This window comes from Diprion similis, chromosome 8 (assembly GCF_021155765.1).
Source record: "Diprion similis isolate iyDipSimi1 chromosome 8, iyDipSimi1.1, whole genome shotgun sequence".
Taxonomy (NCBI): Eukaryota; Metazoa; Arthropoda; class Insecta; order Hymenoptera; family Diprionidae; genus Diprion; species Diprion similis.
Window position 1 is genome coordinate 17,126,758 of NC_060112.1, and position 14,675 is coordinate 17,141,432.

At 44.3% G+C, this 14,675-nt stretch overlaps 1 protein-coding gene across 1 annotated transcript in view; it reads left to right on the plus strand.

The window, feature by feature from the left end:
- LOC124409356 overlaps window positions 1-14,675 on the plus strand; it is a 112,381-nt gene that overhangs the window by 52,837 nt on the left and 44,869 nt on the right. The window contains exon 2 of the mRNA XM_046886932.1: window positions 3,526-3,602. Within this exon, the coding sequence (XP_046742888.1) occupies window positions 3,533-3,602 (70 nt within the window). The 5' untranslated portion in view covers window positions 3,526-3,532. The remainder of the gene's footprint in view (window positions 1-3,525; window positions 3,603-14,675) is intronic.

The following is a 14,675-nucleotide window of genomic DNA, read 5'->3' on the forward strand; positions in this document are numbered from 1 at the left end:
TCGTTGATCTTACATTTCAACGTTGCTTTACCAATAATTTGATCTCTCGCTTTTGACGGTTGAAAAGTCTCAATTTCATCAGGATGTTATTGGACAAGTTGCAAGTGTGTTTACCCGTTCGTTTATCTTTAATCTGAATTACAGAGCGAGCTACGCCATTCGTTGAATTTGCAGAGCGTTTTTCCATCGCCAGAATCAATCAATCGACTTGGGAGTTGGGACTTCCGATTTGATTACTCGTTAAACTTGTTGCTTTTCCCATTGACCTAATATGCTCCTTCCCCTTCGCTGAATTACTTCTGCTTATCGAAATTCTTTCCGAAGTTGTAACTTAGTTTGGTACACCAGGAACGTTAATGGATGGGAATCGGAATTATTATTGAATAAATTATCAATCGACTTATTACAACGCGGTAGCGTATATAGCCGCTCGTAAATCACTCCACCGACATCCCTTATCTCATGAACAATGCGCGACAGAACTATTACTTGTCGCAGCTGTAGCTCTGTTTGCAGTATGACGTCCAGATATATGTATAATACCATTTCGAGTTAGCTCTACCGGTGCCTCGTGTCTCGCCCCTACTGTAGGGTGCATTATTCGATATGCCACGGAACAAGCAAGCGGCGCTCAAATCTTATCGTCCTGCAACTGGCGACGCGATGTAATTCATTGCAATTGTTTCCACCATTCCTATTGTGCAGAGGTGAACGTTGCATCGGGATTTATGGTGGGAATGCACACAACAATCACTCGGTCATCAATAGTGAATCCATCATAAATTCATTATTTCTCCTTCACTATGAATCACTCTTTCCGTTTTAGGAAACCTTCCATTTCTCCAAAATTCGTACCTATCATATCTACTTTGCTTTCTACCACCAGGAACCAACGTTTCTGCGCGAACTTCTTGACAACCACTGCTCTTGTACGCCCAAGCTCGAATGACTGTAGTTGGCACCTGCAGCGAGCGGTCTACTCGGGGTGTGGTGAGCACGCGAGGATTGGTCCAGAGCTTGCGGTATTTATGTAATTATATGTACTCACCTTCAGTAAGGGTTCATGGATCGGTGGAATTTCGCACAAATATTACCTACACCACGACTGGAGGTTGCAAGAGTCCTGGAATTGCTTCGCGAATTATTTCAGCCATCTCATCACACGATGGGAGATCAAAGTGAAGCTATCTCAGATCGCTTAGAATATCGTAAATCCTAACTTGGCGTTCTCGAGACGAAGGAATCGGCGAGTCGTAATCTCCGAAGGCAGTTCCCCGAGGGTTAAAAACCCCTTTCTCCTCAGTCTCGGGCCAATTTGTGCCCATATGCACCACGTTGCCGAGAGAAATCTGTCGTCCGCTTGCCCGTAGTTTCGGATACGGTGTGGTACATTATACCCCTGCATAAAGGGGTGTGCGGGACACAGACGCCATTGTGCGAACAGACGGTACTGGTCGCCTCCCTGAGCGCTCGTGGTTTCTGCAGTAGCTTCAACGAGCAATACCACCAAGTCGAGGCTATCAACCTCCCCAACCCCCGTCGCCGTTCCCGGTTTTCCGTCCGTGCAGGGAACCATCTTCGTCCTTTTTTCACCTCGTTGACCGCTAAGTACTGACCGCGGTCAAAAGGCAAAAGAACAACAGAGAACGGAGACGAAAACTCGGCTCAGAATTTTCACAACTTCCAATCGTTGAACTGTGGTAGTTTTTTTTTTTTTTTTTTTTTTTTTCTTTTTAGACGCCAATAGTAATTGTTATCACGATACCCGGACCACCAAGGCTGGAGGTTTGCGGCTCGTAGAATGGTAATTACTTTTATTTCCGTGTTTCGATGCCGAAGAGAGTAATTAATGTTACGAGTATCGCCCAGCTAACGAATTCTGTGGGTACGCGTTATGAACGCTAAGCGGCGCTATCTTGCTGACCAATGGTAGCTTTGTGTGTCGAGAACGAAGGGTGGAGATGAAACACATTGCGTTATCAAATCATGTCATTAGCCACGTGTTTCGCGTTAAATCAAACACGGGGCTCCGGCCTTTCGGTTATCCGAGCTATTTAAGTATGCGCGCACACGTGACCCGGTAATTAATCCGGCAAAATAACGTTATTCCAGCAGCTCGATGAGGAGCTTAATTTTTTGAGCCAAGCAGGCAAAGCTTCAGGCTTGTTTTCCTAATTTACTTCGCAAAACTCACAATTACAGTCCCTCGGGAGTCCTGTAGCTGAGTAAAGCGATGAGTTTATTTTTACCTTTACTCGGAGAATTAAAGAACCGCAATGACTCCCTAAAAGCTACACATAATTCTACCGCGTGTATTTTTCTTGGTTTTGGGTGTCCGGATTTTCGACGAATCGGTGATTTGTCGCCCATGGCAACGGTCACGCGTGTATCCCTGCTTCTCTCGTCCACCTGAATTCACTCCGATGACGCAGTCGGTGGTACCTACGATTTTTTTACCTCAAGATGATGCACACTTTTACTCCTACGAATGCCCCGATCATAATCTACCACAATATGCCATCAGAGAAGTAAAAAACCGACGTTTCTTTCCACCCCCACCCGTTAACTCCATCCACACAAACCCACCACCGCCGCTGTGCCGTTGAAGAGGAAGGAAACAGAACGCGGGCTATATGAACATCCACAAACACCTGCAACTGCACACCAACACCGACGTTCATCCATATGTATATGTATATATATATATACACACACCATACGCACATAGATATCATATACACGGGACAGAGTAAGGGAACGGAATACGGCGGCTGTTGGTGCTGCTAGCGTCACATGGCCATTTAGGGGAACGGGCGAGGGTGGCTTCGGGCTTGCGATGAGGCGGGGGGGCAAGGAAGGGGTGGTCTTCCTAAGCAAGAAGAGACGCTCGCGGCGATGTGCTTCTATCCGTTCGCGAGATGACAGAGGCCCGACTCCACCGCCAGCATCACCACTACTACCACCACCACCACCACCACCACCACCACCACCATCGCGTCTACCACCACCATTTTCATCATCTCTGAGAATTCCGTACGGTTCTGCGTGGCTGTGTTTGTTGCTGTGTGTATTGGTGTGAGCAAGAGCACCGCCACCTTCGTCTCCTCCAGATGCGCTGGCAGCGAAGAACCAGACCATTGACACCGAGCCCGGGCTATTGTTACATCCTCCGGCTAATAAAGAAAAATAAAACCCCTCTTGCAGATATTAGTTTGTCGGTCTCATGCAGTCTGGTTCCGGGGCTGTGCCTCGCTCTCTCTCTCTCTCTCTCTCTCTCTCGGTGTTGTATTGCAGTGGCAACTACCAGCGGCTTCGAAAGACGTAGCGTACGGTGTTTCTTCGAGGTTGTTCGTTTATTGCTTGCATTTTTATATTTCTCCTTTATTACCATGTTTATCGCAGTATTTTTTTTTTTTTTTTTTTTAGCTACCCATGTTTTACGCACGAAGGATAATTATCGTGTCTCGAGATAAGAAGCGAGACAATGTTTTTCTCATGAATATTCTTGCTTTTCTGTGCTTTCAGCTCCAAGATGAAGTGGCCCTTGCTCCTATTGTGGCTCCTGTTGTCGCATTCTGGGATTCTCGGGGCACTGCAGCATGGTGAGTGTAGACGTACTTCTCTCAGACGATTACTTCCTGATGCATGTTTTTAATCATTATCGTATTGCATCAGTGAAAATTATATTTAAAGTTACTGGATATTAATGTTAATTAAAATTCGCATAGTCATCTATACAAATCCAAGTATTTCACATTCACAGTCGCTAGTAAAATATCTCTTTTTGTTCGCGAAGCGTCTCGCAGACTTTGCTTTTACGTTCCTGAGAAAGAAAATTTCATGCATAACCCCTTTCAAATTGTAAGAATTCAAGCAATAATTATGACAGAACTAAAATGTCTATAACGGATCATTCATTCTTCGGAGATGAATCCTACTTTTCTCATCACAGAGGCAAAACCAAGTCTAGTTAACACGAAGAAGATTAATGCCAAAGCAACGTCTGTTGGTAACGGTCGATTATATTGGAATATTTCATTGTGAAAGGGGAACGACATGTGGACGTGGATTTAGGGAAATTAAACTGTAGTACATCCGTGGGAGATGAATCGCTCCAGGAACTCGGAAACCCAGCCGCCTTCTAGCTAGCGAAATATAAACAGATAATACTGTATGTCCGCGGTGGTTGCCTCCCACGTCGTTCTCAGTCACCCCAGCGGACCTTTGCCGGGTCATTCCGAACCCTCGAATCCCCCACCGTCGCCGTCGGGTCCGTTTGCTCACACTCAAAGCCCCAAGCCTACTCATCCTGAACACGTGAAGTTGTCCAGTATTTAAGCTGTTTGAACATCTCTTGGCGCACCCACGCTTACCTTTAGCCTCTGCAGCCACTACGAAGCGGTAACAAGCCCCGAGTTGCTCAGCTTTCCTCTCGTAGAGTTCGGTTCCGATGATCATTGTGGCCGCTAAGGAATCCGTCCAGACGGTCCTGAGGGATTTCGCGCACTCGACGAAGTCATGAAGAGATTCGAGGACGCGGAAACTCTGTAGAGAAGATCGGGAGAACGGCGGCGCGGCGCGGCGTAGCCTCTTTCAGATTGATTGAGACCTAGTAAAACCTTCGTCTCGGATTTACTGCTAGCAACAGCTTTTCCTTGTAATAAAAATCGGAAAAAAACCTAGAAGCTCTGCAATTTCCAGTTGAAATGTTTCTCGTTAAACCGCACGAACTTTTCAACATTTTTCAGAACTCTTGAAATCCTGAAAGGTTATACGAGTATTTTTTCGCCGAGTGATGACCGACGGGCAATGTGCATTCTTAGACGATATGGAAAAGTCATATTCAATACCAAACCGAATATTACGCAAAAATTCGAGCCGAATAAAATCCTGCGTATCCAATATACTCAGATATTCACATCTATTGACGAATACGTTCCGAGGAATTCACGCGCAATGTATACATTCGCTTGTGCTGTACATACTCGTGAAAATATTACCAGGTTTGTCATATATGGGTATCGTCAGGGTTTCGACGCACATGTATGTATAGATATATGGGTATATTTATATACCCTTCAAGATTTCGTGGCATTCGGCTCGAACTCCGTTCTTATCTTGGGGGAGTAAACGCGGTGTCTTTCGATATTTTTAGTGTCGGGGTAGTATGCCCGTTATTTTTTATTATTATAGGTTAGTTAATATTGGGGGGCAATGATAGGCCTCTCCCGCCTAAAAACTATACGGCTGGAGATATCAGGTTGCTGCTGAACCATGTGCTCATCGGCGAAACCGCAGTAGCAGCTCCCACGTTTATTCCGATGAAAGCTTATCATTCTCACGGATTCCCATCCTTGATTTAATTCTCTCCCATTTCACGAATATGTAATTCGACGATTTGGATAGACTCTATTGGTCGATTTGGAGTGACAACGGCTTCGGGTTCAGGATTGCACCCGCATCGTCAATGATTGCGTGGTTGATGTTGAGCAATCCTCGTTACTCTCGTTCCTTTTAGGTACTGCAGCATACCTTATTTGTATTCACAGGCACGTACCTATGTGGTTTACGTGTATACTCATGCTATCGTGAGTGTATAATTACAAACGGGTACAACGCAGTCGAGCTTTATTAGATTGATAGGTCTAGTCCTCTGTGACAGTTGCGTATCAAGGGGGAGCTCAATAAATAATAATCCGTCAACGTGATGGTGGATGAAGTTTTGCCGAGCAGGAGATCGGTTTAAAATGGTTCGTTTTGACGATGGGTAATGGAAATCCTTCCTGCCGACGAACAAATCGTGCATATTGCATGTGGAACAGCTTTCGCATACCATGTTACAGGAGGGAACGCGATATGGTAGTTCGTTACCACTAACTATCCAGCGGGGGCGATAAGTGCGTGACGAACGTGCAACGAGGGCTCTTTTCACCCCAATGTGATGAAACATCGTTTCATTCGGATGGTTGAATGGGATTTTTTTCGGTTGAAATAAATCATTATGTAAATGAAAGATCCGCGGTGCCTATAACTCGTAAATGGGGAGGGAGTTTCATACACCGCGCGGCTACTCAGCTTCATCTGTATCTTACGACCCTTCGTTTCCACTCCGCACCGCGAAGTGTGCCGGTATTAATTCACTTGATTTCGTTACGTGACGCGGAATCTCGCACCCTAAAATTGACGAAATTCTAACAATTCACGGAAAAAACTCACGTCGGTTCTAAGGATCAAGCGAAATTCTAAGGAGAAGAATTATGACACGGAAGGAGGCGGCTTGATCCCCTTTACTCCTCAAGCTCTGTAATCTTCCACTCTCCAGCAGCACCCACCCAACTGAGGCGTTATTGAACTTTTGGGCTTTGTTCGGTTGCACCCGCAGCGATGACTTTTCATTGTCACACGTACAGGCATAGTGTATTATGGGTGTCTAATAGTACCGCATAAATTGTCGCGTTCGCTAAGCGCACGACGCGGTGAAGCTACGCTGATTCTCGAAAATTTTCCCATGGACGGGGAAAATTCGCGTCAGCATCAACGTCCTTCATCCCCCGACACCCCGGGCCAACGGCAACCTTCGCTCACCCCGATTCCTCCACCTATCAGCAGCGCGGCGGGGCGCAGGCGGGGGTGCATATCTGTGGGAGTCAGATAAGGTAGGTGGTGCCTATATCTACCCACATCCCACCGCAGGCCGGAAAGTTATGCGTGGCTCTGCAGAACCCCCGTTGAACCCCGCGTAACTCGGTTGGGAATCTACGGAAAGCTCGCCAGAGACTCTTCTACGGGTAGTCAAAGTCTTGGTTTTACACTCGGTAGAGCGAGCGAAGGGTCGCGCCGAGGGACGGATCCTCGGGATACAACGGGATCTGGCTAAATGGCCGGGAGAATGGAAGTGTTTTTTGCGCGGAACGTCTATCCCGGCATTGGGTGGCTCTGACTCGGTTAGAACTATGCTTTCTCCTCGATTATGACGATTCTTTCATTCTTCTCTTCTTCTTCATTCCCCACTTCCACCCCCTGAAACCGGGAAAGCCGAGCTTTTTTCCCCAGTTGGCCAAGCTTTCACCGCATATATTCCCGTCTTCCATCATCGCAGGTTTTTTCACCGTCATGTCACCCGGATACACGCGATACCTTTTTAGCGATGGTGGGTGGATTCTGTAGTAAGGAGACGCGGCTTCTTGTCCTCGATCCTAAGCGGCTTGATTAGCCCGCGTTTTCCGCAACGCAGAACGCGGCAGCTGCAGCAGCGGAATGACAATAACGGGGAACGCGACGACGTCAACGCTGGAAATCCCCGCTTGCGCTCAAGCTCCCAGATAGTTGGCGCTTTGTATTTGCCCATTAATAGTGAACTACCATCCCAAGTGGTTGCCGAGTAAAGTCGGCGGGTGCCTAGTCGACGCTGAGAAATTAGCGGAGGCGCTAATTGTGTTACGTAACCTAGTTAGCGATGTGTGTTCTTGGAAATTGTACCAGAGGTCCTATACCTACCCTGAACCCCTCTATCCGGGTTGTACACGTACGCTAGCCCACAGCATTCGTCGCCTTGTCGAGAGACCCTTAATTGGCAATTTTCAACGGTCATTTGTTCGACGTGGTTTTCCACCCTCCCTGCAGCGAGGAGACGGTTTAACCGCAGGAAAAACACCTTCTCCTCGATCCTCCGACATCGATCCGGGCATTTCTTTTTTCCAACGGTGCATTGGAAGCTCGTTTCCTAGTTTCTCTTTACGAACTGCGCACTAACCTGCCGCCCGTTTATTAAATTCTCTTCGTATAACTGCTCGTGTTGTTGACTAAAATTCTGCAATTTATGCCCGTATATAACAGAGCAGAAAAACAACGGCTCTAGCTCGGCAACATTTGTGCATGAGAGTTGGGGCTGGGAGTTCCAAACTCTGCATCGTGCATGCGCATGTAGACCGCCAAAGGAGTTGCTTCTGCTCCTGCAGTACTTTACATACCAGCTGCCATCATGTTTGGCTATTATATAGTCGGAAACCGGCGTGAATTTAGCCGTGCCCGCGTTATACATATTTATACCCTCTGCCGAGTATAGCTGAAAGCGTGTGGCTTGACCCGATCTAGTTTGCATCTTGACTCCCAGCGGGATATCAAGGGGCTATTATTTTCTCGGTTCATTAACTTCAATGCTCGGATTCGAGTAAATATTTACCAGCTATGAACCTGTTCACCGAGCGAGAGGTTGTTCCGCACAAATACCCCATTTCGCGATCCGCAATCGGCGATACGATACCTACTGAGGCAACTGAGATCGATGGTACCTAAAACCGAGGGATAAAGTTTCACTTTTCGAATCAAATATAGACCAGAACGACGTCGTCAAAAATTTCGTCGAAATACCGAGTGCAGATAACGCCAGACTCCAAGGCGTGATATTTTCGTCACTGCAAGAGAAAGATGCTAGTGCTCGGAGACCACTCCTTGCCAAATTGGGACTTATACTCTCTCGCTTTAACGAGAACCATTTGTCACCGGGCGCCACTCCGTGAATAGCTTCAGACGAACTTGACTCGAGTATTTTAGCCGCCTCTCGCAGCGGTCACATTCAATTTTAATAATATTGTCACTCACGATTGGTTCGGTTGACTGGGCGAGGGTTGGGATCAATGGGTTCACGCGACATGAGTGGCCAGAGTGAGTACTATGGAACGGGTCGATTGATCCAGGCCAGCAAAGTGTTGATAAAGGAAAGTCAAGGATGCTAGACTGCTAAGTGCTGTTTACTGAGAAGCTTGTACAGCGTGTAATCGATAAGTATCTCGTTTACCGTTCGCCGATGCTAATCATTACCTATATATATAGTCACCAGTCGCTTGGAACGAGTATTGTCAAGCGGTTATTCCCCTCGGTATAAGCATGACGATTTGCGCTGTGCTTTTATTGGCCCAACAATTTGCATATCTACCAGACTTGAGGGAGAGAATTAGGGACGTCTATTTCGAGATACTCTCTTAACCACTCGCCCGTATTTTCTCTACCGACGCGACGTTATCTATGCGTTCTTCCCTGACTTCCATCGCAAGGCACACCTAAGTTTCGATAAGTCGCGTCACTAAAAGCCTGTGTTACCCCGTGAAAGATGTCATCTCGTCCACGACAAACGACACCTTAGGGATGAAGTGTGCGGTTCGAGTCGCTTATTAAATAAAGGTGGCAGGGGAGGGACAAGGATTAGAGGCGAGTTGGGGGTAGGCAAGAGTGCCCAGCGGGGGAGCTATTATGTGATTGCTCGTTATTGTTTTACGGCCAGACGCGCTGGAGTGGTGAGGACGGGAGTCTGGGGTCGGGGGTGGGGAGATTGTAATAAAATCAAAATACCCAGAGGGTTGGAGGGGGGATGACGTAGCCAAGACTTAGAGCCGTCTCGCGGCATTACGTGATAGTAACGGGCAACCCGAGTCTACCCCCTGCCCAGTTGTACCGTAGACTTTTATTGTTATATTACGTACATTTTTTCTTTCATTCTTATAATCAAACTTCTTTTGTTTCAACTCATTCTAATTGTAAGCCGTCGATTTACCACCGACGTCATGTCTGCTCAGATAATTAATTGAATCGTCTCGGTACAAAAGAGAAAACGGTATGTCTGCACCGTTTTTACATCCTTGCGCAATCAAGTATTCAGTTTCAGGTATACTCAAACAAAGAAACAACTATGCCAGATAAATTAGGAACCTTCCTGAGTCGAAATTTAATGCCTACTTTAAACCCTACGTAGGTCTTGAAGATAGAAAAGTAGGTTCTATTTCAATGCAATATTAGACCATATTTTGAGGCTAAAAATTTTCGAATTTTCCCGATTTACCAAGTTTAAGTTCAAAGTAGGGTCTGCTTTGAAACTCCTCTTTCTCCCTCCAGAGGTAGTACAATACAATGTATTAATAAACTTTGGAATTTTGTATTTATGTATATTAACTCAAAGTTCCGCTCGTTGAAAGAGTTTTAGTATTCGTAAGAACGTTGAATAAATACAGTTGAAATGCAATACTTCATTTTCAAATGTTATTGGTCAAATTTACTTTTATATTCCGGTTATCTGAAGGTTGCGTAGGGTTTTGATACATAATTCTCGAGTTATAAAATGTCAAATTTTCATGTGTACACTTGATTCCTGACAGGGTAAAATTTTTAATAGACATACGTACAGTGTTAAAAAATGTAACGTTTATGGTTCTTTGCCAGTATTCTTCAATTTGTAAGTGGAATATCTAAGGTGTAAAAAAATACTAGGCAATATCGTGAGAGTACTGCAATCGCAGATACGATCCGTAAACAACTCGATGTAAGGATAAAAATGTTGTATCTAGGTGAAAGTTATTGACATGGTTGTAGTACGGAGCATATCAGCAGTAAGTCTGTCGTAAAAAAATTTCTTTTTTCAAGGTCGTTTCATATGAAAATCAACGTGTGCTTTGGAAAAATTAGTAAACTAACGATCATTTACTAATAAAAAATGTGTCATTTTTTTTCCAACTAATAACAATAACGTAAAATGATAGAAAGAAAGTAGGTACACGTTCGTAGAATGCAGTTGCTTATAGGAACCGCGTTGTCCCGAGTATGAATAGAAATTGTAAGAGGAGAACAAGGGAAGTTGGTACTCGACATAGTGAAAACGTTGGAGGGGGCAAACGAGGTAGAAAACACTCGTTTACGGAGGAATAAATATTCGAAAAGCAGCCCTTATAAACAGATAAACATCTCGATAACTTTGAAAAGGGGCGCGTCCAAGGGTTGTGTATCTCAATATAATACACGGAGCCCGATCCTCGCGCGTTATTATATGGGTATCACGTCAGTTTTATGTGAATAGATACGCATACATACATATCTTTTGATTCTCGCGAAAAGCGAAGAAAGGAAGTGCCAGTGGCATCCCGATGCTTTTCTCTGATCCACCGCCAATCTTTCTCTGATGTGGTGATATATTTACGAGGGGACTGGTCGCTTGATAATAAGAATAAATGTGAAAGGTTCGTCGCCTACCTCTCATCTTGAGTGTATTTCGGATCCTTCTACGTACGCATACGCATACCAAGCGCACGCCATTACCGCCATCGGCCAGAAGAGAGCAACGGCGAAACATTTTGCAATTAAATTTTGCTGAAAGCTCACAGCTTGCGACCACCGTGCTTTATTCTGGCCTAAGAGAGCTCCGAAATACCGCGGAGGAAATAACTGACAAAACCCCCTCGGCTCAACATGACAAATGAACGTATATTTTATTCATTGTTTTCTCGGCCACGATTTTCGTTCGCATTTTAATTCCGCTTCGATAAAGCAAATTTTATATTCAAATTGTTTATCTGCTTCGTTTATTGCACCCGGGGAAGAAAAAAAATTTCTATTTTATCTCAGGTGCTAAAATATTCTACGGATATTCTTTATGAAATTCATATTGCCACTGGACGCTCACTTATATATTTATAATTATTTATTGTCACGATCAACATGGACCTACGCCACGTGGTAAAGAAACAAACCCACGAAAATTAAGTGTACGATGCAGTTATCGATACGAGGGGTAGATATTACTACAATTCTATCGCGACACCTTTAGGATCATCCTAATAATTTTCGGGCGTTTGAAGGAAACTTCGCGGTCGTTTTACGTCGTTAAATGTCAAGAAGCTTGCTAGATTTCGCTCAACGATAGATTAACCTTCATCCAGCTTACAGGCGGGTAATTAGTTCGTCGTTCAATTAACTGAGTCGGTTGAAATCGATTCAATTATCAAAGTGAATTTGACGTTCTCTATTCCCCAGACAATGGCGGCATTGGTGAACATATACGCCGCATATGTATCGAACTCTGCTAGGAATTAACAAGTAGAGCAGAGCAAGCTCTGCCGTGCCATTTGGAAAAAAATGCAATATCCAACACGAGACGAACTTGGTAAGAGATTCTGTACTATGGAAGTTGACGAGGTAAAAGCTATGCCAGCATACCGAGTTGAAAAAAATCTTAATATCTAGTTTTTTGGATACGAACTGCAGACGGAATGAAAAGCAGTTCTATTCGACAGTCGAATAATTCTTACAGATCCTCGCTGCTTCGCCCTCGTCGTGTTACTAGACCATTTAGATTTCTTTTTCTAGTTTTAGCCGTCTTTGTCTGAGTCCCAAAGGGGCGTGGATACCTTTTGTCCCCAGCTGCCGAGATAACATCCAATTTGCGCGCAAACCGCCGGATTTCGTCTTCCCCTTTCCAACCCCTCGGCGCTCCTTGCAAGCCCTCGCAAGCATCGCGGTGCCGTTTAAAAAACAAGGCGCGATTTGTATTACTTTGTCGTACAGGAACCAGCGCCGAGACGCAGGGCTGCAGACAGGGATTCAATTTTTCGTCAGAAGCGGCGTGGAATTAGGCGGTCGAGGCGTTATGAATAGCTAAGCGCTTTGCCTATTACTTTGCGCTTTCGAGAAATTGCCTTTTTCGCCTTCGTTTTATCCGCAGACAGGGAAACGAGTTTCATTAAAGATCACCTCTGTCTTATACTTATGCTTTGGAATGATAAAAATTCATCTTCGTCTTCTCCTCTTGCAGTTCTATGGGATACTGCTTTGATTTATTACTTCCTTACTTTCGACCAGCGATATTACAAACAATACGATTCCACCATGTACGGATTATTGCATAGTCACTGAGTAATGAAAGCCCTGATAATATTACAAAAAAAAAATAATGTCAAACAAACGTCTGGCATATTTCACAGCGTCAAAGTCGCTTTGTAAGTATCTCGTGTGCCGTGGTAAAAATAACAGTTAACGAATTATATTTCACAAATAAAATTTCAAGTTATCTCGAACCGTCTCACCGTATCGCCTGCCGCAGGAATTCGTCAGCGTCATATGAAATTTCTTAGAAAATTCTCCGTACATATGCGACTCACGTGCAACCGTAGGGCTCCCACTAACAACGCTTGAAGTGTGCGCTTGAGCGAAGAGAAAAGTTTGATGAAAAAATAGAAAACTAGGGAAAGGAGTTGATATGCTATGTCGTTCACTTTGCTATGCATTATAACATAAGATTAAAACAAAAGGTGGATATGAAGTATATATCAGCATAACGTCAGAAAACGCATTGCTGACGATACTTCGATTCGGGACGAATTCAGAAATGGCTTCGTAACGTTCCTACGCATAAGTTCAGTCTCATTAATAACAGACTGGTTATATTCTTGGCAGATTGTAAATATAATTAAGAGGCTCGTTTACATATGCGACCGATAAGCACCGCCATATTTTCGCTACTTGCTGCCTCGCGCAAAACGGGGACGCAACGAAGTAGTACAAACAAGTTTTGGTCAGACATACACAAGGGAGGGATATGCATGTGTGCGTGATAATCAGTACCTTGCTGGTTCACCTCGCGTGAGCAGCTAGCCTCGATCGAGAACTATTGCCCCGCGAATTCACAATGGCGTAGGTATAATAATAATAAAGGATTCTGGCTAAGCGTTGAAACCTTTTAAACGATGCTCTCGGAGTCCATCTTGCTCGGTAGACTGAGATGCTTTGTTATTTATTTTTTTTTTCCCCGTCTCTGGTTGAACTGGCAAGAAATGTTGAGGCCTCCGAAACGCCCGAATTTCTCACCCACTCGCGAAGCCCTTCAAAATTCGGGTGAACGGACCGACGTCATTTGCCAGGTTCAGCTCAATATTTTCTCGTCCGATTCAGAGATTTTTCATCCTTTCTTTCCCTTTTGATGTCCGCATAATTTTGACTCCCCGGTTGGGAAACATTGTCTCGTCTCGCACCCCAAAACGCAAGATGGATGATGAGCCAAGAGGAATAATCTCGCTGTCATGAATTCTGGATTCTACAAGCCGAAAGAAGTATAAGGGAACAGTCCGCGATATATTTTTCACCTGAAATCGTGATAACTCAACGGTTTTCGGTGAGTCTCATCGTCCCTAGGAGAGCCATAGAAGTCTACAAGATTAATCCACGAGGTATACATATAACACCCTACTCCATTGACCACGCCACATTTCTATGAACAAAAAAAAAAAAAGAAAAAAGAAACCGTAATTATTGTTCACCCTATGTGGAAAAATCTATGAAAAAAACTTTCGATCAACTCTTACATATTTTGCGATCACATGACCCGAGCAAATACATTATACAATCACGACTCGTCGCAGCAATCTAGCCGGCAAATTGCAACGTCACCAGCAGCCGTACACGGTAAAGAACACTTGTAAACACATACTTTAAACCCCATTTCCGAGGAGCATCATATACTCAACTGTAATTGATTCTGAGCCCATGAAAAGTTGATAAGACCACTAAGTGTTCAGAAAATCGTGCCAATCTTACGTATAGATACCGATCAAGTGTAATTAACTCAAGATCTTTTGGTTGAATATTTGATGAAGGATCGTATGATTTTCTTAAAGTGTTGGTAAATGATTAAAATGTGGAAAGACTCACGATATGTTTCGAATGATTTTTTATTCGTTTATTCCTCTTTGAGGTTCATTTACGTTTCTTTCAGATTTCGAATATTGAAATTGTATAGATTCACATTCGGGTTATCTTTTCGAATCTCCCGCGTTCCGTTGTACATACGAGTACATTGGTGAAACGTTTCAAGATTCATTTATGCGGACGGATGGTTAAAAAATGTTGAATAAATTTGT